The 25,235-nt window shown below is 40.5% G+C and overlaps 1 protein-coding gene across 1 annotated transcript in view; it reads right to left on the reverse strand.

The window, feature by feature from the left end:
- trabd2a (TraB domain containing 2A) overlaps window positions 1-4,852 on the reverse strand; it is an 80,241-nt gene extending 75,389 nt beyond the window's left edge. Inside the window, exons 1-2 of the mRNA XM_022208069.2 lie at window positions 4,071-4,852; window positions 2,258-2,818 (exon numbers count right to left, since the gene is read on the reverse strand). Coding sequence (XP_022063761.2) covers window positions 2,258-2,818; window positions 4,071-4,175 — 666 coding nt within the window. The 5' untranslated portion in view covers window positions 4,176-4,852. The remainder of the gene's footprint in view (window positions 1-2,257; window positions 2,819-4,070) is intronic.
- Window positions 4,853-25,235: the final 20,383 nt, after the last annotated feature.

Here is a 25,235-nt window from a genome sequence, read left to right on the forward strand (position 1 = left end):
CCGTCCACCTCTTCTGTCCCTCTCAACCAGCTGACCAGCAGCAGATGGGTCCCCCACATAAAGAGCTGGGTTCTGCTCAAGGTTTCTTCCCGTTAAAAGGGAGTTTTTTCTTGCCACCGTCACCTTAAAGCTGCTCTGGGAATTTAGTCTTATGGTTCTGTAAAGCATCTTGGAACAATTTCAACTGTAATTGGCACTATATAAATAAAATTGAATTGAATATAACCTGGATGTACTGGTCTGGAGGTTAATTACGGATACAGCAATGCATCTAAAGCCTTTCTCTGGCCTAGAAATACAAAATATTTCTAGTTTAATTAGCCTTCTTTAGTTCAGACATAACAGTAATGAATGTAGACATGGCAATATATAAAAGTTGTTCCGTTGCTCATAATACCTGAGAACATCCTACATCGTACTGATCTTATGGGTGTGTTTCCATTAAGGTAATTGCATGCAATTGTTGAAAGAAATATGGAAATGTTACAAGTTCCAACCAACTAAAGTGACAAAGGTGTTCAAAGGTGTCATTTAGAACCCATCAAATTCATTTAAAGCAGTGCGTGTCTTAATTTCTCCCAATATGGATTCATGTTAAACTCAGCACCACTCTGGAACCACTGCTGTGCTCTTTTTTCCCCAGATGTAAAAACCTGACTAAAACCTGTGGAAGCTCATGAGAAGCTGCTGCTACACGTCACATGTTCAAACATAAGCAACCTTTCTGTGTGAATTTCAATGACAGCCTCGGGTTCAGGAAACTGCTTTGCTGCGATGCATCTACATCGTAACGGGAAACACAGAATCCAACTCAGCCTGTCACCATCAACTTGTCTCTGCTGTGTGGAGATACAAACCGTACAATTACCTGCTGTGATAAACACTAAGCCAGCGCTCCACTCTCTGTCTTCACTGAGTGTAATTACATGCTTCTGCATTCATTCATTAAACCACTTTTTTCCTCACAAAACAAAGCCAACCTCCTAAAACAATAGATTTTTATGGTTTCCAGCTATAAAACATGTTTGTTATTTAAATGTTAAGTTGCTCTTCTTGTAACAGTCGTGGAATATGATGTACTTTGTCAGTGCAGTATTTGAAACAACCTCTTGTGAAAAGTTGAATGTGAAGAATCTTGATAGACTGCTGAATGAACTGGAATCGAGTTTTAGGAAAAATCTCCACCAACATTAGCTAAGATTTACTTCTTTTACCTTTCTTAGATTTATATTAGCTAAAGTTACCCAACTGCATCTATCACTGTCAAAAAATCTCAGTTCACTTTGGAAACCTTCCACTGCTTTGGCATTAAAACGTACAATTATAAAGCAGATGTAGAAAGTAGCTCTAGTTTCTGCGGGAGTTTGACAAATCATTTGTTCCCCCAGCAAACACATAGAACAGCTCATCCAATAATTTAGATTCTTCACATATCGCTAAAACTTGTCCAGCTTTGGAAGTCAACCTGAGACTGAATGCAACAACACAACAGACAGCTGATGCCTGTCAATATAAAGCAATAAAACAGTGGGGTTTCCTGATGCAACACTTCAAATGTATCCGCTGTTGTTTATCTCAACAATACATGGACTTACATAGACAACAATGGCTACAAATGCTATGAAATGCAACATGAGCTCCCCTGAAAATTTTAATTTCTCTCTCTATTTCAAACTTTTTGTATCTTTGTTATCCTGAATCATGCACAAAACTCAACCAATACTTACATATGATTCATTTGCCATCATCATTGAAGTGTGGTTGCACAATATAATAGGTTAAACTTCACTCAATCTAACCTAAAGATCAGCAAAAAACAAACTTTCATCATACCAACCACCAAAAAACTAAACAGAAAATCTAACCTAACCCACATGACTATTATTAGAAATAATGACAGATAAAAGCCAATCAAGCTTTCAATAAATGTTGCATCTGTCATTTCTGATCAAGAAAAAGTCAAACCCTTATCGACTCTAGAGGAAGTGATGTCCATTTTATCTGACATTATCAAAATGCCGCAGTGTCCAAACAGATGATTTCACTCGTGTGAGAAAGTTGGGACCTTCTGCTGCAGATTGCAAGGAAATTCTACTGAGATCTGAATGCCAGACACTGACACAGCCATAATTCTAGATTTCGCATTTCATGACAACATTCTAGGTGTCCGGGTCACGCAGAAACACAAAGTCTGCTGAGATGAAGTGACGGACAAACAGGCAAATCTGCAACCTGAGCTCCGATTAGTAAAACTCACCTGGGAGAAGTTCAGCCCGTTGAGCGGATGGCATTGTTCCTCCACTTTCTCCACAGCCCCCGTCCTCTTCCTCATCCTCTCTGCCTCCTGGGCCAGATACAGGTCCAGCACCGGCACCCCTCGAGTCTTAATATCTGCCTCGGTCAGCGAGTTCACCATCAGCATCACCCACACCGGTCGCTTCCTCTCCCAGTTCCCGGCGATGGCGTTGAAGAGGTAGTCGGCGTAGAGTCCCTTCCCCCTCTGATCGGGGGTCATCCAGGAGGGCATCATGAGCTTCACGTACTCCAGGTGTCTTTTGAGTCTCCTGTAAATGTCTCTGGGGAGGACGTCCTGCAGGTTCTCACCTTGAGGAAGCAGCTGGCAGCTGGTGAGGGCTGAGATGGTGTAAGGGTCCGTCAGATCCAGCTCGAAGTAGACGATGTTGCTCTCCTGGAAGGCCTGCTTGGAGTTTTCAGGGATGAAGTCCCAAACACGAGTGTAGGGAACGTGGATCGTACCGTAGAAATATGAGGGAGGATCGCGTTTGATCGTCCACAGGAAGGAGTTTAGGTCCGTTTGCTGGAGGAAAGGATGAAGATGATGTTAGAAGGGCGTCAATTAAAGGCTTTGTAGATGTCGGAAACTTTACAAGGCCTAAAGTGACATCTTCAGTCTGTTTTCGGCAAAAGATATTCAGTTTATGACAATAAAAACAAAGAAAAGCAGTATTCTTAAAATTCAGCAGCTAGAACCAGCTTGTGATTCTTAAATATCAAAATACTTGCTATTTTCTCTATTTAAATGTCTTAACTAAGCATTTCAGCAAGTCAGAAACAAAACTCATGTCAGAGAGTCAGAGGGGTGAATTTACAGTTGTTTCACATCATTAACTTTACATTACAACTATTGCTGTCTGACACCAACCCCCTCTTTGTCTGTGGGAGGCTGTTTATTAGACACACTGCTAACAGACTGATAATGACTTATTAACAGGCCACTTAGAGCCCAAGTGCCAAACAAACAATACACATGTCAGTGATTGTCAGACTACGCGCCGCTGCCTTCCTGCTGCTGCTCCATCTGACCTCGAGCGGTCTGCGAGGAACACGAGTTAAAACAAAACTAACCAAAGAGAGACTGAAAGGCAATCAGTGCAGGCACAAAACAGTCTAACAAAACCAGAAATCTATACTTTCACGTGTTTATTTCTGTTAAAAGGGGGATTTTAAGGGGAAATTCAGAAGGTTTATGGTTTTCTGTACAAGTGCTTGGATGCATTTTGTTAAATACATTAGAAATGGACAGAATAAGCCTGAATGTGAAGGCTTTTTTTCTTGCATACAAATGTGGATGCACAGAATGTAAGGACAGACATGTTAGACAATGTCAATACACAAAACAAGTGCTGAAAATTACACAAAAATAATAATCAGCGTTGATAGATTCACTTAGTATGCCATTATTAATTAAAGTATGACTATAAATTTAATACATTTGGGTTTTGAGTCTTATTTTTTAATGATTTCCAGATTTTAGGGAGTGCAGCATTCGGGATAGTATAGAAGAAATCGAGTTGATTTTACACATGCAAAAGCAGGTCAAAAAGTGAGACAAGTGCACTGAGAAGTTGCTCCAACTATTTTGCCCCTAATGTAGGAAGTTAAACAGGATGTCATGTAGACAAAAATAAGTTAAATGCCATTTCAAGGCTCCTTCACTGACACCAAACTTCATGGATGAGTAAAATACGCAAATGTCCAGATAAAACGCACAGTTGACTTTACATTTGTATGCAAACTTCATCACTAAAATCACTCTCTTGATAACTTACTTTCCTATTTAACTCGCAGTTGGCCGAGTCCTTGAGCCGCCACTGGTCTGCTCGGACCAGCAGCAGGAGACAGGACTGAATGAATGCGCCCAGAGTGCCCCGCATCGTAGCTCCCCTCGCTCCCTCTCTCTCTCCAAACTGCGCAGGGTTGCCCGGGTTCTGCTTCACCACAACGTGCTGCAACAACTATTCCCCAGAAAGCATGGGAAAAAAAGTCCTATTTCCACAGCTCCGGCTCCGTGCGGTCACGTAAAATGAGCTGACAAGTATCCGACAAACCGCCGGGCAGAGTCATGTTGACTTGAGCCTCCTGGACGCAGCGCCGCCGCTTCACGTGTGTTTGAGGGAGAGAAGAAGGTGGTCAGTGGAAGTTTACACAGGGTCACATCATCCTCTCACTGCCGGCCAGGCTCAATTCTCCACGGTTTTCCTCCTCTTTTGCACTGCCTTCCGCGGGATTTGTGCGCGCAATAGTTCCAAAAGTTGCCAGATTGAGCCAACAGGTCCAACCACGCCGCGTCAGCACCTGGAGCCAAAAATAGAAAGTCAGGGTTGATCTGGATGCGTTTTCCTCTTGGTTTGAGTTGAATGAGAGCCTGATATGGGGGAGAAAGCTGCACCGACTAGTTGCACTTTCCAGAGAAAAGTTTTAAACCCAAAACTTTTCGACGCAGCGAGCTGCCTGTCTGCACTGTCTATCTGCGTTTCTCTCTCTCTGCAACGTGTGTGTGTGTGTGTGTGTCTGCAGGCGACGTGTGTGTGTCAGCATCTCTGTTGCCTCTACCTACCCCCTCAGATTGCCTCTATAACACCCCCTCCGACCAAACCACCCCCTGTCCTCCCTCTCTCCCAGCAGTAATCTGATTAAACATCACCTCTCCATTCCGGCTCCATTCATACAGTCCACTTCACTGGAGTGCACAGCGTTAGGATTCTTACTAGATTAACAACTATCTCAACTATCTCCACGGCTAAATTACTAATAACGAGTTGCCCTGATTTCAATTAACAGTATTTATTTTGAGTGGGACTGATTAGATTCCTTCTTGTCGCCCCACGGGAGGCCTAAAGACAATCAAGGGTGCCAGTGGAGATCCCGTGGATAGATTATCTGCCCTCCTAGTTAATGCCCGACAAACTGGAGGCATTAACATAAGAAAACCTGCAATAACAGCTCTTTATGTTGACTTGCATGTGGAAGCCACAGAACTCCACCTTATTTAATGGAGAGGTAGCATCTCAGACACATATCAGCTCAGGATGTGAACAATGTGTCTGAATAAAGTACTTCAGATCAATAATATACGTGTGCCTTCTTATTTTAATAATGGTTGTACCCAAATGTATTTTCTACATATTAATCATGAAATATACAGTGTCTGAAACTACTTTTAGGGAGGGGTGCAACGGACCAAAAAACTCACGGTTCGGATCGTTTCGAGGTCGGAACAATTTTCGGATCAGCAAAAAAAAAAGAAAAAAAAAGAGAGAGATTCTCACTGAAGTGTCGCGGTATGGGATCTCCTAGCGTGGCTCAAGCACGTTCAGCATGTTTAAACCCCGTGTTTTGCACCACGGAATATGGCCTCATGTCTGCAGCTATAAACACACAACAAACAGCTTCTGTAACAGCTTTAGCCCGGTCGGATTCTGCAGCAAAGGGCCGTTTAAATGCCGCAGTGATCAGCGGTTGTAGAGCAGCCTTCGCCTTGGCTCCTGTCACACATCCAGGTGATGTCGCTTCATATGGGTGGCCATGCTCGATGCATTTCCTCTCTCATACGGCTTTCTCGTACCACAGTACCTACACACCGTTAGAGTTTTGTCCACCACCTTTCTTCCATCACTGTATTTTACAGGGAAGCCAAAATGCTCCAATACGTTCGACTTAAATGACGCAGAAGGTTTTTCAAGTTCCTCTGCTAGCCATGACTATGGCTGCACTCAACTAGTGTTGATTAAACATGCGCTCTCCAGCTGACCACATACAGCTTTTTTTCATCAACCAATCCGCGGACCAGGTGCGTTGCGAACCGTGGAGAGTGACCCGGTGTACCAGTACTGTGTAAAAAAAAAAAAAAAAAGAAGAATTTTATTAATATATATATTCTTACCGCACTCACAGGCTGCTCCCTTTGGTTCGTTAGTATTTGGAGACCGTTCTATTCGCTCCGGCTCTATGCGCCTTTACGCTCACAGGAGGCCTCAAGACACACGGTGATGTCAGACGTCTGATGAAGTGGTTTCAGCATTCTGAGGGGTCAGTGAAAACTCAGACTGTTGAAATGAGACGTGCTGACTGACAGTTTGGACAGAGAAGGACATCATCTTACCCTTTGGAAATGATATATATATATATGTCTACTGCTTTAATGTTTAAGATAACGTAATCAAACATAGAAAAACCTAAAGCTATGTGTACCCAAAAAGGTCACAATTGAAAATCCATCTGATTAATCAATAACTTTAACTACACGTTCAATTATGCCTATTGTACCATTTGGTCACTTGCAAATTTATATACTTATACATCCAGTAATGTTTTCATTATTAATTCCTGTGACCTATGTGCACTTTGTAGTCAAATTCTACAGTCTCTGGACTCATTTATGATGCAGGAAAACTTTGCAGAGGCCAGTTAAAGCTCCTCCTAGTGGATGCAAGTATTTCTGCCAGGTGTTGGACTTCATAGTGAGAGGAGCCAAAGAGATGGAAGATAAGCTGGAGAGTGCAAGAAGCAGAAAAGAGTGAAAGATGCTGTGCAGAAAGAGACAGATTACATTTACATCCACACATCTGAACACTGAAGTGGGTCAAACTCACTGTTTCAAGCACCTGAAACTGTCCTGAAATATTCCTGTCATACGGTGGGGCTAATGCTAGATTTTATTTTATTTTTAGGTCAAAAAATATTTAAAGAACAGATTCTTCAAGAGGACAGAGTACATGTATGTGGTAATGATGGTGTTTTCGGCATGTTAGGGTGATTCCTAGGTAGGAAGTGAGCGGCCCTTTCCCCTGAAAAAGAAAACAACTCAGAGGAGAATTCATTGAAGATGTAGGTATCTCATCGTTAGAAGCTTAAAATCATAAAAGCTTCTCTCTGTGAATATAAATTAAAGCACAATAATGCAAACAGATGGTCAGCTCCGTCTTCCAAATGCATTCAGAGTCCACTTGTTTCGATGAATACATCAAGAAAATGATTCATTTCCAGAAGCAGCGTGAAAATCGCTGCACTCGTCAAAGCGTGTTATTGGGTGAGTAATGGGGAAAATGTCAATCATCTGTGCTCAGACTACTTGAAATCACTTCTGTCAGGGTTGATTCACTGGAGCTGTCGACAGATCACGTATGAAAGCGGTAAAATATTGCATGTGTGTGTTTGTTATGACCTTCAGTTGAAAGAACACCATCTGTGTGCAGCGACGCAGCTCTGGGTATCGTCACACGCAGCATGTCTGATGTAAGGTCTGTTAACTGCTGTTATGAATTTTTACTGCTGCAAAGTGAAACCACATATGGATCAGGAAAAAGTGTCAGGTTTCATAATTTCTCAGATGCCAGGAATCTGTGAATTAACTGTCATAAATCAGAGCAAAATGTCTCCATTACTAAAACTATCTGACATAGCAGCACGTTGGATTTACTTTGAAATATGTTGTTTTTTCTTTGGGTTGAAGTTGTTATTGTAATACAGTTAAAATTATGATAATTGGCTAAAGGTTTGGCTTAAAGCACAGTTTTACTTTTTAAATGTGCTGTAAAAATGATGAACATCATATCTATATGAGTGCCATAATAAGTAATGACCCATGACATTTATTAAAATCATAAAAAGTGAAAATAAAAGTGATCTGTAACCCATTTCCCTCCAACATTTTAAAGCACGTCTAATATTCTGTCAGAGGGAGTCTGTTTGAAGCCTGTAATGGATTTCAGTGACCCCCCTGTCAATACTGATACTACACCGCATCTGTACATTTCCACTTTAAAGTGTCTCTGTTTGTGGAGATCAAACAGCACCGGGGTCTTCTGAGAGATCCTGAGCAAACATCTGATTCTGCCTCTTTAGAGAAATCTTCAAAAGGATTTCACAGTATGGAAATGACCACATATGCTTCATTTTATAAAGACTGGGTGGTGGATGCATTTGATCCTGTCAGGTCATGCGTGCAATGCTGTTTTTCCGTCTCAGGGATAAAGCGGTAACATGAGAGAATCGTGACAAATACTTGCTGGTTAACAAGTGCAGATGTGACAGAAAAACATTTCAAATAAGGCGTACACATGAAAATAAAACCAATCGAGAAAATGTGGAACACAAATAATGCACGAAGGTATGTAACTATGCCATCTCCAGGTCTGAAAAAAAAATACATGAAGCTCTGACCCATGGACTCACCACCTGCAGGGAAAATCACTGGGTTCAGGCGTTTGTAATGCACCTAACTCTAATAGCTCCCTATATTTGCACAGACCCAGGTTTGCTGCCCTTCTGGTGGAGAAGGAAACTTGTTCTAGGGCGGCCAAAACATTTGACCCTGTCCCGGTTGCAGGAACTGCCTAGTACATAGTCCAGGTAGGTACATGTGAGCTACCTTAAAGAGTCTCAGTGCTGGTTGAACTCAGATAGTTCAGTAAGTGCCATTTCTTCCTCATTGAGTGGCAGTGTTCTCCTCTCAAACATCGACATCAACAATGTAAACTTTGTCATATTGGCTAAAAAACAAACCCTGTATTGCTCTGTTTCCTACTTGTTCATAGAACTAGAGTTATATCCAAATGATGTGTTTGTTGTTTTGGCAAATTTGGTGTTAACAGCATGGACAAGGTTGTGGGATCCTACGCCCTAATGGAAATGGAAAGGCTGGAAGGGCTGATTAGTTGACTGTTCCTGTCAACATTTCCACCGCTTCACGCCTACCTTAAGTTCCTGCAATGGAAAGCCACCTCTTGGTTTATACCTCCGTGTCCGGCTCTGGTTATGGAACTAAAACTCCCAAAAGGTCTCTGGACCTTCCCAGAGTTGCCCATGGTGAGAGCTTCCAAGTGGGTGTGGTGATTCTCACAAGTCCTCAACTGAGCACTGCTGTTTTGGAGTCCTGTGCTGAGATCGGGTTTGTTTGTTTAAGTCTCTGGGTGTCCTGGAAAAGATGCCACCTAGGGGGTAACTGGAGGAAAGGACCTGTCTGACCTATACCTGAGCCTCTGTGCTTTCCATGGATTGGCAACAGAGAACAGCTTCCATGGATAAAGGGTTCTTCATGAGTGTACTTATGTGTACCAGAACAACTCAAGCCAAAGGTCAGTGGCTGACTTTGAGGTCATATCATCAGATACCTCAAAAACTTGTTGGCCTCACCTGGAATCAAGGGGCTGTTTTGGGGCATAACTGTATACTATAAAATCTTAGACCACTGTAAATAAAAACTCAAATGTTTGATGTCTTTTCCTTGCAAAAAGAGGAAAGCTTCGAACTGATATGCTGTAGCTGCAGGACAATGCATCTGTCCACACAGTACAGGTGGCAGTTTGAATTGTTGCTCCATGAACCTTATTCACCCGATCTTCACCGTCTGACTTCCATCTGTTTCCCAAACTGCAATCCCACTTGAGTGGTCGCCATTTTCAGAGTGATGATGAGGTCATTCATGATGTTGAGGACAATCTGGAGGTTAAAGATGTAATTGTCTTAAGTGAAGGGAAAGTGAAGCTTGAACAGTGAAGGATGAGGTGCATTGAAGTTAAAGGAGACTACACTGTCATTCAAAAGTTTGGACACTTTCACATTCATTTGAATGATAAAGTGTGTCCAAACTTTTGACTTTTGACTGGTTGTGTATGTTGAAAAATGATGCAAGAACAGTCTTTCTACTGTGACTTTTACTGCTAAGGCTGAGAATTATAAGCATTTTAGTAGAAGTATATGGGCAGATGTTTTGGACACTTTTCATGGAGGGTGAACAAGCTGGGGTCTCTGTTAGTTTTTTTTTTAAACTCCCATCTCCAGTTTTCCTCTTGTGTTCTGCAGATTTTGGAGATATTTATCCTAAGCAGGCCATGTTCAGAACCTCAGTTGGTGGTTAGTGTTGTCAGAAGTTTGTCAGTGCTGCTTCTGAGAGCCAGCTGCTGGACACTGAAGTCAAAGAAGGCCGTCAAGCTGAAAAAGGAAGACATTTTGGGCTTGGCTGGGCCAGAAGTCTCCTGAAACAGCAGATGGGTACCAGCAGGCCGGAGAGAATGCAGCTGTGATGGTCCTGGATGCAACAACCTGGCTGTGGGAAGAGTTCAGTTGACTTCAGGAAGTTGCGGTCAACTCAGGGAGGAGCACTGCTGACCTGGAGTCAGGATGCAGTTTGGTGGTCCAAAGATCATTTGAGAAACTACTGAACCAGACTAGAACAGAAAAACAAAGAAGATGAGAAACATATGGAGTGTGGAAGTCTTCCAGTAATAGTTCATATGACTCAGTCCATTTGCAGATGGTCAGTCTTATCAGCCACGGTCTACTGCCTTCACAGCACATTAAACTCTGACTGAAAAGATCTGGCACTTGTATCTGCAGTTCTACAAGCATGTATGCGTGAAGACAGTATGTCTCACTGTATATGTCTGCAGCAGTATGACTGTCTGAATGTGTGCATTGATCATCTTTATGGTTTGGTGCAGGTTGTCAGGTCATGTAAGACGTAAATTGTACAAGCAGAGTGTTTTTCTATATCTTAGATCAAACCTGGTGAGAATCTCAAACATACAGGTATGATATATTGATGTTCTCAGTAAAATCTCAAATCAAAAGAATGTATTCCCTAAAATGTCAAACTACTTCTTCAAAGCCACTGCTAGTACATCTAGCATTTGAAGGCTCTAAAGAGCAAACGTTGTGCATTGATGGTTCCCCAGTTTCTGCGTTCCGAACACCACGAGAAAAGGGCTTCAAAAACTTCAGAGCACAAGATCATCCAACGCAGAGTGAGAGAACATCAGAAGTATCTTTGGACACCTTCTCCGTGCCTGAATGCATGCAGGTCCTGACTTTATGCTACAGTCTTTCCCTTTCTGATTCAACAGGAATATATTCACAACTCTGTAAAAGCAGCTGCATTCATTCCAGCCAAACAGACATGTCTGCTACCATGAATGTGCCATGATCAGACCCAACTAGGGTCTTTGTCGAGGTCAGAAAAGATTTTTTCAGAAGTTGATACAGGAAGTCATTGATGCGTGGTGTCCAGTCAGGCTTTTGTCAATAGAGAAGTCATTAGAAGGTCCAACTTCATGTTATTCCACTTGTAGAAACCAGGCTGAATCAGACAGGACACTCAGACTATAAATTACTTTTTGTGTCTTGGCTAGATTGCAAAACATCAAAAACAAGGAGCGAACTTTGCTACTACACTGACTAACAGCTGACATGGCTATGTGTAATCTGCCCACACTGTGACTGCATGACTATTTCTGTTGACTTTGGCATCTTATTGACTGTTTCACGGATACAGATAAAAATGATTTATTTACTTACTGGACTGTGAATGATCTGGTATATCCCCTGGAAACACAGGCATCACAGGATTCCTAAACGATGCACATGAAAACACAAAGTCAAAGAAAAACAAACCTTCTAATGCCTCATGTCTTTGAGGATAAAGGTCCTTTATGAGGTTGGTTCCTGCTGAAGGAAGCTTTGGTGAGCTCTCACTACCAAAACAGTGACTCAGACATTTTATTGCTCGCATAAACCAGAGTGAGCTACCTCTGGATGGAAGAGGTTCTCCAGATAAATCTCAATCTATGTAATTTCTGCAAACAGAGACTTCCTTAAATTGCTTCCTTCAGACATTGTGGAGGTTATAAAATGCAGATCTGATTATAGCATTTAAAAAATGTCTCTGAGGTTTTCTATATTTGCCAGGCAGTAAAAAAATATGACTTCATTACACAGATATTTGACTTCTGTAATGACGTTTTCTCTGGTTCAAGTTAAAAACCGCATCGCTTTTCTTTGTGTGAAATGATAATTTGTCTGAATGAATGATGCTTTTTGAGGTGCTGCTTACAGTAATGCCATCTATTCTAATCTGTCACTTCCCACCATGAGCAAACACTCGTCCCAGATAACTCAGCTTCAATAACACTTCCACACGCATACTTTCTAGTTTCTGCAAACCACATGATTGTTGTTTTTGATATTCACGACACATCCAATTATCCAGCTCTTGTAAACATCTGTAGTTTCGCATTTCAAAAACAAACATGACATTAATGGCAAGCGGCACGGAGAACAGTAAGAGGCATGACTGCTCGGCTCGCTGTGATGGAAGTGGTGCTGTGACTGAGCTCTTAGTCACAGCATCAAAGCAAAAATGGTGTTCAGGGTAAAAAGCACTTACTGGAATCCAGGGTGTCCTGGCGGCTCTGTGGGCAGACGCACATACCATGTATACGAGGATCCAAAGCTCTGATCTCAGCTTATGTCCTTAATTACCACCGCCATCACCACACCAACCAAGCAACCACCTTCCTCTTACTCTGCAGTGACTCTTTTATAGAGTTGGATTCAAGGACATTCCACATAAAAAGAAGGAGAAAAAGAAGTTGGAGAGCAAAAGAAGACGTAATACTCATCTTAAGCGTGTCTTCTTCAAAAAAATCCTCTCATTTAGGGCCTACTGAAAAAAATCACAGCTCATTATACTAGTAGAATGTGTCAGGTGTTCTATCTATCTATCCGTCTATCTATCTATCCGTCTGTCCATCTATCTATCCGTCTGTCCATCTATCTATCCGTCTGTCCATCTATCTATCCGTCTGTCCATCTATCTATCCGTCTGTCCATCTATCTGTCCGTCTGTCCATCTATCTGTCCGTCTGTCCATCTAGCTGTCCGTCTGTCCATCTATCTATCCGTCTATCCATCTATCTATCTGTCTGTCCATCTGTCAACCCGTCCGTCCGTCTGTCCATCTATCCATCTATCTATCCATCTGTCCGTCTATCTATCCGTCTGTCCGTCTATCTGTCCGTCTGTCCATCTATCTGTCCGTCTGTCCATCTATCTGTCCGTCTGTCCATCTATCTGTCCGTCTGTCCATCTATCTATCTGTCTGTCCATCTGTCAACCCGTCCGTCCGTCTGTCCATCGATCCATCTATCTATCTATCCATCCGTCTATCTATCTATCCGTCCATACATCTGTTTTGACAAATGTAAACTTCGAGTGGATTCTGGGGGCATTCTGAACTAAAAAGCTTCCCATATAAGAGACTCGGATTTGATTTTCAAATCTGGACATAAAAGTGGGCAAAATGACCATTTACAACAAATTGAAAAATGAGGTCTAAAATCTATGGATCTCATCCAAGGATAGCATCCAGATAAGGTCAAAAGTTGATAAAGAAAAATAACAATTATCCTTCCCTCTATTATCATTCCAACTCCACCCTAAACTTCCAGCCGGCTCCGTGGAGACTCTCACTTTCCCGCTCTGATGTGCAGTGTGCATGTGTATTCAGACCATTAGGTTTTACGATGATATGCCTAAACTGATGTCTCAGTTACTTGTCACTGCAATAAGCTTTGAGGTGCTCAAACCCAACAGTTCATTTCACTTTCCAAAAAAACTAAAGAAAAGATGTAGAAGTCGACTGCTGTTGATCTTGACTCTTTTCCTGCTGCATGTGTTTCCAAGCTTGTCCTGCGTATATTTTATAGATAACTTTAAAACAAAAAAAGCATTTCCAAATACATGTGTCAATTTTCTAAGTACAATTTCCAGTTTTTAGATTATTTTACAAGTCTGTTGTACTAATGAATGTTTACAGAGGTGAACTTATACCGACCAGCCACAACATTAATATTGGGTAGATCCCCCTTGTGTTGCTTAAACAGCTTTGAACAGTCAGGAAATGGACATGTGAGGGTGTCCATTGGTGTCTGGCACCACAACATTGGCAGCAGATCCTTTGGCTCCCGTGGGTTGTGGGGTGGCACCTAAATGGATCAGGTTTGTTCTGACACAGATGTTCAAGTAGATTGGGATTTGGAGAGTTTTTAGGCTTAGTCAATGCCATGGGCTCTTTGTTGTGCTCCTAAAGTCTTTATTGAGCAGTTTTTGTGGTGTGGCAAAAAACAGTTCCATATATAAATGACAGTTTTTGGAACAGTGAGGAACACAGGACTTTCTGGGGTTTGGAGTAGGATCTTTATGGATCAAGCTTGTTTTGCTGCAGACATTGATCCAGATTGCGATTTAAGGAGTTTGGAGCCTTCGTTAACTATTTCTGGACTCTTTGTTAAGTTCCTAAAGCTGTTGCCGAACAGTTTTTGTGCTGTAGCGGTGGAAGTGCACTGCCATGGGGAGGTGTTCTTGGGTGGTGCATGTCAAAGTAAGATCCACATAAATGCCTGAACCTGAGCTTCCCAGCAGAACATTGCATCGTAATGAGACCAGATCAGTTTTTCATTTCACCTGGTAGTGGTTTCCATATTGCAGCTAGTCAGTGTTTAATCCAGGATGGCAGCTGAGAGAACTCATCTGTTTTCCATAAGTGCTGCAGCAGACACTAGTGTTTTTTTTTTAAGTTTGAAGTTGATTTTTTATTTTTTTTAATGACTAGATACCATTTGTCTTGGGATTGTAGCAGCAGTTATTCTCTAAGGATGCAGTCAGGATAGTGGCAGATCTATTTGTAGATGTCTTCTTTGCTCTTTTCTGCTGTTTTTTTTTTAAATTCCAGCTGCTTCAACCACGGGAATACTTCCATTTACTTAAAGTTCATTTTCCTTTGGAAACAAAAATCACACTCCCCTGCCACTTCTTTTTTTTATCTGGTGAACGTCACTTCTACAGGAATAATTGGTGTCACAATAAAAGATGAGCTTAAAGATGACTTTTTAATGGAGACACTGTCATGCTCCATTTCTGTCAAGGATCTAACCACAGTTTTGTGCCAAAAGCAACAAAGCTGTGGCTTAAAATCAACCTGTAAAAGAAAAATCTCCAATGCCTGACTTCATGTATAAATGATTTATCTTTCTAAGTAAATATGAGAGTTTTGCAAAGAGACGACAAAACAGCATTATAGTCACCTTAAATGTTTAATGGGGCTGGAAAATGGAAGAAATATTGAGCAGGAGATGGCTGGTTAATGGAAAAACTAAGTTTGTTTGTTGTTTTTTTTCTGCTGGTTGACTTTAGAGTAGTAGATGGAGCTATGGAGCAAATGTAAAAACAACAAAAACACCACCTCTGTACCGAACACACAGAGACGTAGCAGGTTTCAGTCTTCTAACGTCTAGATATACTTCTGATCATGTCTGGGTATTCGTTTATGGTACTGTCCATCACATCACTGTGGTTAGACGGACTCCATTGTAAATATTGGGTAATATGTGGTAGCTCAGTTGATCTACTCCTTTACAAAGAACCCTGAATCCTCTGAAACTTAAAACAAAAGAAACATTTCAGAGCTAGGTTTGTCCATACAACTGCAATTACTGTGCCTGTCACTGAAAACTAATGGCTCAACAATACCTGACTCTGGAGGAGGGCAGCTGGATGTGTGAAGAGAAATGGAAGCTACGTAATGACTCACTCGAGCTGTCATGGCTCCATTAATCAGCTGCAGTCGCCGCTGTGAAGCCTCACAGAGTCTCTCTGTCTCATCTTTACGCTAGACATCGAACAGACACCTGTCCGCGGTCAAAGGATGACTTAACTCACTTTTGCACTCTTTTTCCATTAGGCTTGATCTCCATCATGGCCGAGCGCAGGCTTGGGGAGGGACTATGGGTCAGCGGCATAAAGCAGAATTAGTATTACTGCACAGCAAGGGAGAGAGAGGATGAAGGGGTGTGAAGGAATGCAGCTGTTCAAACAGCTCTTTGATTTAGTGGTCACGGCGCCCAGTGTGACTCACTCTGGCTCAAATACTGTGAAGATCACTCAGACGTTCATCCCTCTGGTCCGATGGTTTTCAGCTCTCTGTTGGCCTCTGAATGTGTGTGTGGAAGAGAAAGAGCGTGAGTTTAAATGTGTGCAGAATCTGCTGTACCTGAAACCCTCATGCAGTGTATTTATTCGGCCTGTTCAATGAAAACAAAAGTCTCAAATAATAGGAATGCGCTAATCCACCTTAAATACATCTCAAAGTGCTGCTAACTGGTTCCTCGGGTTTTACATTTCATATCATGCATGTTTATGAAGCCCGGGTACATCTGCTCATAATAAAAAGCTTTAATTCTCAGAGAAACCGAAACATAAAATGGAACTATGTAGAAGTTTTCTATTTGTTTCTAGGTCAATGTATAATTGAGGGACTTTTTAAGGCCATGGGATATATCTTGCATACATTTTTATTAAAAGCAAGTTCATTATGATCATGTCTTTACAAATTCCATAATCATTTATTATGGAAACAATCATTTTTTAATAAAAAAACCCTGGATATCACTAAAATATCAACTAAATAACCATCCCAATTTAATAACAACCACCTTCTAATGAGCTAAACAATAATAAAATGAACTGATCGAGAAACAGTTTTGATTGTGTTCTCTTTATTAAGTTGAGATAATCATGACGGATATTTCTTTTTTGGCAATATATCAAATTTTATATGGAAAATAAATTGTAGCTGTGTGGGAGAAATCACTTCCAGCTAAACTCCCCATTACAAAAACACCTCTCAAGGAAGTGTGTTGATTCCAGAACACATGACCTGCTCCACATGACGTTGCATTATTCAATTACTTTATTGCAAGAAGTGATAAAAATGTGTGATCAAGCGTCATCCTGTTGCAAGATCTCATGACAAGAAATACGATCAGCAAATCTATAAATGTTGTGAATTAAAGGTGCATTATGGGGCCTTTGTGGACACTGAAATTCTGTTTCCGTTCAGTTTTACTCACCACATAAAGCATTGTGTGCAACCTTATGACCCAGAAATGCTTCAGTATAAAGGATTCTACTAGTCCTTCTCCTCTTTTTGGGGAGGCATTGCAACATCTCTTGGACATTACCGCCACCTGTAGATCAGGGAAATATTGTGAAATAGCAGTTTTTAATCACCTCATGTAGATAGACGTGCACAAAAAACAAATATAATGATGGTGGATTTTTAAATATTCCTCCATAGCATAGATAAAAGTTAAAAATCCCCAAGGTTACCATATAACAAATTATATGTAATGGTGTATATTGATGTATAAAAAGTCAAAATGCAACGGTTAAATGGAAAAGATCGGTGGTTCCAAACATGGCTGGGGAATTTTTTTCTGCTTTTTTACTTTGAAAAGGCAAGTAAAAATACATCTCACCAAGGACAAAATGCAGCAGTTTATACATATACACTGATTGACGTCAGGATAAAAGGTCAAAACATTTCAAAAAATGGTTGAATATCAGGTTTTATGAAGGGAAGTCTGACAACTCCTGTAACCTGTCATTCAATGAGAGGCATAAAAAGCCAGAGAGGAGGCCAAAAATATGACAGGAATAAAAAAAAAAAACATTAGAAATGAAAGACTTGTGTCACAGAAAAACATATTCCTGCACGTTTAGCCTTTTACAAACCGCAGATTCTTGAACAAAGCAGCTGTCTGTCAAAGCTGCTGCCCTCGAACTGCTCCTCGCTCTCAGGGGTTAATACAATCTAAAGAGCCACTCTGCCTTTCCTTTTACTCTCTGACTGTGTCAACAGGCCGAGCACGAGGTTTCAGCTTCCCCCGCTGCACTTCTCACCTGCATTTCATTGAAGCCGTGCCAAAAATGATAATGTAAAATTGGAGGAGGTTTGCCTGAGTGTTGGCTGATGCTGAAAGTGCCCTGTGTGTGTGTGTGTGTGTGTTGGTGGTTTTTGTGTTGCATGTGCGTGTTAAAATCCCAGGTCAGGTATCCGCCAGGCTTCCATCCAAAAAGTGCTGAAACACCACCTGATCTGTGTGTGTGTGTCCGATTGTGTGTGTTCGCCGGAGTGTGTGCCTCAATGAGAGCCTTGTGTTATCAGGCCTCGACCCCCCCCCCCCCCCCCCCCCCCTTCGCCAGTCTGATTGAAATGTAAATTGAACGTGTCATAAAGCCTATATTGTCAGCCAAAGCACTAAGTTATGAAGAAATAATAACAGGCTCTTTCATTAGGGAAATGACAACTCTCGTTTGCTCAGATTTTTCCCCTCGGTGGAATGTTTCTGTAATTATTTCAATATTGAGAATGAGAAAGAAAGAAAGAAAAACATCTGGGATCAATGACAACCTTTTCTTTGGATATTGAAAACAATGTTGGTGCTCTGACAGCATTTGGGTCAACATATAATTGAGGGACTTTTGAAGTCCAGGGGATATATCTTGCATATATTTTTATCAAAGGTAAGAAAAAATATTTATTTATGTTCATCATGTCATGTCTGTTTGCTGCACTGAAAGTAAAGGGGCCGAATATTGCACGCCCCACTTTTCAGGTTTTTATTTGTTAAAAAAGTTTAAAATATCCAATAAATTTCGTTCCACTTCACGATTGTGTCCCACTTGTTGTTGATTCTTGACAAAAAATTAAAATTTTATATCTTTATGTTTGAAGCCTGAAATGTGGCGAAAGGTTGAAAAGTTCAAGGGGGCCGAATACTTTCACAAGGCACTGTAAATAACCATCCCAATTTTGGTCATTTTCAGTCCGTTTTGTGGACTTTTTGTGGTCATTTTGTACATTTTTGTGGCTGTTTTCAGTCTGTTTGTGATCATTTTAGGTGTTCTGCTGTCATTTTGCATCTTTATATGATAATAATATGTCTCACGGAGTCATTTTGTGTTTTCACGGGGTCATTTGTATCATTTTTTGGTCATTTTATGCATTTTTGTGTTCATGTGTCTTTTTGTGGTTGTTTTGTGTGTCTTTGCTCATTTTGTTTCTTTTTTGGTACTTTCAGACAGTTTTGTGGTCATTTTAGGTTTTTGTAGTCATGTTGTGCATTTTTGTGGTCTTTTTCACCCCTTCATGACCATTGTTGTCTGTTTGTGGTAGTTTTAGGTATTTTGTGGTCATTTTGTATATCTCTGTGGTGCAGATTTTTGTCGTCATTTTGAGTGTGTCATGTCATTTTGTTTCTTTAGATGATAATTATGTGTCTCATTGAGTCATTTTGTGTTTTTCTGTGGCCATTTTGTGTCTTTTTTAGCCTAGTTTTGTTATTTGGTGTTTTTTTGTCAGTTTGTGTCTGTTTTTTGTGTGTGTTTTTGTGGTGATATGTCTTTTTGTGGTTGTTTTGTGCGTCTTTGCTCATTTTGTTTCTTTTTTGGTCATTTTTAGACTGTTTTGCGCTCATTTTAGATCTTTTTGTGGTGATTTTGTGCATTTTTGTGGTCATTTTGCACTACTTTGTGGCCATTTTCAGTCTGTTTGTCGTAGTTTTTGGTGTTTTGTGGTCATTTTGCTACTTTTTGTAGTTATTTGGGTATGCTGTCATTTTGTATCTTTATATCATAACTGTGTGTCTCATTGAGTCATTTTGTGTTTTTTGTGTATTGTTTAATCTTCACACTTCAATTTCCTTCAAAGGTGTGGATTCTGAAAACTCACTCCAAACCATGCAAAGTGAAATTCCTGTATACAGTGACTCTGTACCATTCCTGCATCGCAACCCAGGGGCACATAAATGATACAGCTTTATTAAAACTGAGGCTTTCGTTCAAACTGAATTCAACCCTGTGTTTGTTATGCTTGAGAGAATGTCTGGCTGTAATACCAGAAGAAGAATTAGTGTCTTTAGTCTGATTCACGCACAGGAAAGTTCACTCCGTCCATAATGACTCACTGTCTGTTACCGAGCTCAGTTTTCTCCTGTGATTCTTTGAAGCTGCATTATGAGCAAATGGAACAAATTGCACCATTCAGAGTCACAGTGTGAGGTGGAGGTGATGCTTTTCAGGTCTTATTAAATAAAGCTTGATCGCTCACATTAACGACAAGTCAGATTGCATCATTGCAACACTGAGCATTCGTCAATATGAGAAGTTTTTGTGTAATTTCAATGATTTTCCAACATTGACAAATTGTTGTAACACTCCATATTACATACAGGCAATCATCAAACCGCTGGAGTTGCTTTACAAACAACCATTGATAATCCTGGAGAAAATAAAAAAATCAATGCAATACTACCATTGCAGAATTTTAGATAAGCATCATCTCTGACGTTAACCAATCAGCATCAATCCCCACCAACCTGCTCAGATGTACTTACCCCGTTGTAGGTTCTTTTTCTGTTCTGAAATGCTTCCAAAAGACATCTTAAACAGGGGCAGTTCCTACAATCAGAACATACCCGGGCCTCTCTAAAACGGCCCAACGGTTCCTGCAGTGGAAAACAGCCTTAAAGTTCATGACAATCAGTTAGACATTTAACTAATTTCACAAAATGTTACCAAATAGGACGGAGCGGTGCACGGCTCAGAGGACCATCACAGCCATCAGGAAGCGTCATGTTAGAACTTTAAGACTAATTACACAGAAAAATATTAAGCCGATGGTGGAACTAGAGGAATCAGAGGGCCTCATCTGCACACCACAATCCATCTGATACTTTATCAAGGTGATGGAGTCGACAGCGGACAGATTGGCAATACTAATCACACATCCACAGCATTAACACGGCTATAACTCACCTGTGCTTAGAAGGCTTCCAGCAGTCTTTGTCAACATTAAGAGCACACTGCATATTGTAGTGTTACAATACTGTTAAAAAGTTTGGGTTCACTCAGACACTTCCATGTTTCCATGAAAACTCCCACTTTCATTTCAAAATAAGGACATTTGTCAGTGACCCTAAACTTTGGAACAGTAGTGTATATGAATGAAAGCTACATTAGCTAAAGTTGCTCCATATTTGCTAAAGTTGCTCTAAATGAGTTAAGGTTGATCTACACTACTGTTCAAAAGTTTTGGGTCATCCAGACAATTCCATGTTCTCCATGAAAACTCACACTTTTTACTCATGTTCTAACATAACTGCTCAAGGGTTTTCTAATCATCAATGAGCCTTTCAGCACCATCAGCTAACACAGTGTAGCATTAGAACACAGGAGTGATGGTTGCTGGAAATGTTCCTCTGTACCCCTATGGAGATATTCCATTAAACATTTCCAGCTAGAATAGTCATTTATCACATTAACTATGTCTACATTGGATTTATGATTAATTTAATGTTATCTTCACTGGGAAAAAGCAACTTTTTTTTCCAAAAAAGAGGGCATTTCTAAGAGACCCCCAAACTTTTGGACAGTAGTGTAATTACAATTCTGAGCATATAAAAAAACACACATGGTAATATATCATTAGGACAAAGATGCACCATGTCTTTGAACTACGATTATGTTAAAGAAAATGTCGATCCATGCATTCTTTCAGCACATAAATAGCAAATGTGTAAAGTGCCATCGTAAGAACAGCATGAAGTAAAGATAGATTTCTTGCAGCCTGCATCTAAAATTATATGAAAGAAAACAAACCAAGATGCATGCAGCAACTCACCATTATTTTCCAGCTGTGGAAAAACACACCATCAGCATATACAGTTGTGCTCATAAGTTTACATACCCTGGCTAAATTTGTGAAATATTGTCCTTTAGTTTTCAGCAAATATGTTTGTTAATGGAAACATTTTTCTTTCATGTAGGGCTGGTGTTCAGACAAAGCTATTTATTTTCATGCAGTTGTATTTGCTCTGATCATTCATGTTTTCATTAAAGAATGGAGCATATTTTACAAATTCTGCCAGCGTATGTAAACTTATGAGCACAACTGTATGCTCTGACCCAGATATGGAAAGTGATATCAACACGCATCTCCCCTCCTTTCACTTGGGCCTTCGGTGATAGAAGTGGGGCAGTAACAGGAGAAGTGTATTTATATTGACTCTGGACCTGAGCCGTGACTTGTCACGACGAAGCACCCAGAGACTGAGGTTAGGGAGAGAAAAAGAAGCTCTCAGGAATGAAGAACGGGACACCGATACAGGGAAGTTCCGGTGTCCGCGGCCTCGAGGGGCATCTAGGCTTCGGTTCCCAGGCCGGGCTGGAGCTGCGAGGATTCAGTTCATGCAGGAGGCACATACTGAAAATCAAAACTAAACATAATCCACTGCAATTATGGAACTATGATAGAATAACAGTGGTGGAAGAAGTACTCAGATCCTGAAGTACAAGCAGCAATAAGACACTGAATAAACTCCTATAGTGTGCAAATAAAGGTCCCATTTTCTAAAGGCATGTATTCTCAGCAAAAATGTACTTAAATTATCTAAAGTAAAAGTGCTCATTCTGTTACAGTACCTGTCAGTGTTTTATTATTATATATACTGCTACATCAATGTCTTTGCTGTAGGAAAAAAAAAAAAAAAATCAGCTTTTTACAAGCTCAGGAAAAGCCATTTTAAGTTTCTTTGTAAAGGATTTACAGATGATCCAGGAGAACGTTTTAAAAAGAGTTTGTATATCTCAAGAAAATGTTTTTAAACACATTAAAATGCGCATAATTTTCCAGAAAAAAAAGAAATTAAATGACCAAATTTAAAGAAACATTGAGAGGGTACAAAAAAAACATATTTTGAAAGCTGCTGGACAAATTTCGACAAGGAAAAGGAGCAAGACTTCTCTCCAAAGAGTAGGTGAGTAGAAGTATAAATCTGCATGAAATAGAAAAACAACTCACTTCAAGTTAAGTACTTGAGTAAATCTACTAAGTTATATTCTACAACAGAACACCACTGCTTAAGTATAACGGATGCTGGGATGATGTGCTTTAAAGGAAAATAAGTTTCCTTGCTTTGTATAATGCAACATAAGCTAAAAGCCAAATCAAATTTTGCACTGGGGATGAGAAAAATCAGACATGCGTTGGTTTAAAGAACATTTTTTGGAGACATCAAAACAATCTGAATTACTTTTCTCATTTTTTTCGTGTGGTAAGGGGCATTGTCTTGTTGGAAAATCCAGTCATTGAAGGCAGGAAAGAGTTTTCCAGCTGATGGAAGAAGACTGTTGTCAAGAGTAGCCCCAAACATGACCTGGTTGATTTGTCCTGTTCCATCCAGACTGAAAGATGGTCCACCCCCATGTTCTACTGTAGGGGCAGACGGTCTGGTTTGTAGCTTCGCCAGGCTTCCTCCTAACCAGTAAGCTGGCTGGAGTGGACATCAACTGAAAACTGGATTCATCAAGAGAACCTTAGTCCAATCATCAACAGTCCAATCCTTGTGATCCCAGCAGAGAGTAACCAGGCTTTCCTCTGCCTTTCCTTGATGAAGGGCTTCTTCCTGCCCTGTGTGACTTCAGACCAGCTTGAAGAAGTCGGTTTCCAACTGTCCTTGCAGAACAAGTCACATGGAGGTCTGAGGATGATTCCTGACACAAGAACAGATGAGTGACGGTCATCTGGTGGTAGAAAGACGTTTCCTGATGTGACCAGCCAGCAGTTTGGTAGAACCACGTTGGGCTTGTTTTTCTTGGTGTAATTAACAGCTGTCTTGGAGATCTTCACTTTTTTCACTACCTGTCTCTCACTCATGTCAATTTCCAGCAAGATGGTTTGTGTCTTCACGTGATTCTTTAGCTTTTAGGCATTATATGAGAGCTGACAACTTCTGAGTTCTGCTACGACCTGAATGTCAGCACAAACCACTCCAGACCTTTGCATGTTCAGGGCTGCTGATGACATGAAATGTCCTGTTATATACTCTGGAAATACAATGCAGCTGAAACAGGTCAAACAGGACATGAAGTATGATGGAATCAGCTGCATTTTTTGTCATGTTCATTGTATTCTTCAGGTAATAAACCTTTAGTGGTACCAGGCATTAAAATTAACAAGAAACTGAAGAAAACAAGTGTTCTAATCATTTTTTCCATCACTCTACACACGTGGACAAAATTGTTGGTACCCCTCAGTTAAAGAAGGAAAAACCCACAATTCTCACTGAAATCACTTGAAACTCACAAAAGTAACAATAAATAAAAATTTATTGAAAATTAAATAATCAAAAACAGCCATTACTTTTGAATTGTTGATTAACATAATTATTTAAAAAAACAAACTAATGAAACAGGCCTGGACAAAAATGATGGTACCTCTATAAAAGATTGAAAACTATTTGACCAGAGTGACATGATTAACTCAGGTGTGTCATTTACACACGTGGACAAAATTGTTGGTACCCCTCAGTTAAAGAAGGAAAAACCCACAATTCTCACTGAAATCACTTGAAACTCACAAAAGTAACAATAAATAAAAATTTATTGAAAATTAAATAATCAAAATCAGCCATCACTTTTGAATTGTTGATTAACATAATTATTTAAAAAAACAAACTAATGAAATAGGGCTGGACAAAAATGATGGTACCCATAACTTAATATTTTGTTGCACAACCTTTTGAGGCAATCACTGCAATTAAACGATTTCTGTATTTGTCAATGAGCGTTCTGCAGCTGTCAACAGGTATTTTGGCCCACTCCTCATGAGCAAACGGCTCCAGTTGTCTCAGGTTTGATGGGTGTCTTCTCCAAATGGCATGTTTCAGCTCCTTCCACATATGTTCAATGGGATTCAGATCTGGGCTCATAGAAGGCCACTTTAGAATAGTCCAACGCTTTTCTCTCAGCCATTCTTGGGTGTTTTTGGCTGTGTGTTTTGGATCGTTGTCCTGTTGGAAGACCCATGACCTGCGACTGAGACCAAGCTTTCTGACACTAGGCAGCACATTTCTCTCCAGAATGCCTTGATAGTCTTCAGATTTCATCGTACCTTGCACACTTTCAAGACACCCTGTGCCAGATGCAGCAAAGCAGCCCCAAAACATTACTGAGCCTCCTCCATGTTTCACCGTAGGGACAGTGTTCTTTTCTTCGTATGCTTGGTTTTTGAGTCTATGAACATAGAGTTGATGTGCCTTACCAAAAAGCTCCAGTTTGGTCTCATCTGTCCAAAGGACATTCTCCCAGAAGCTTTGTGGCTTGTCAACATGCATTTTTGCAAATTCCAGTCTGGCTTTTTTATGAGTTTTTTTCAGCAGTGGTGTCCTCCTTGGTCGTCTCCCATGAAGTCCACTTTGGCTCAAACAACGACGAATGGTGCGATCTGACACTGATGTACCTTGGCCTTGGAGTTCACC

The sequence above is a fragment of the Acanthochromis polyacanthus genome, chromosome 18 (assembly GCF_021347895.1).
Source record: "Acanthochromis polyacanthus isolate Apoly-LR-REF ecotype Palm Island chromosome 18, KAUST_Apoly_ChrSc, whole genome shotgun sequence".
NCBI lineage: Eukaryota > Metazoa > Chordata > Actinopteri > Pomacentridae > Acanthochromis > Acanthochromis polyacanthus.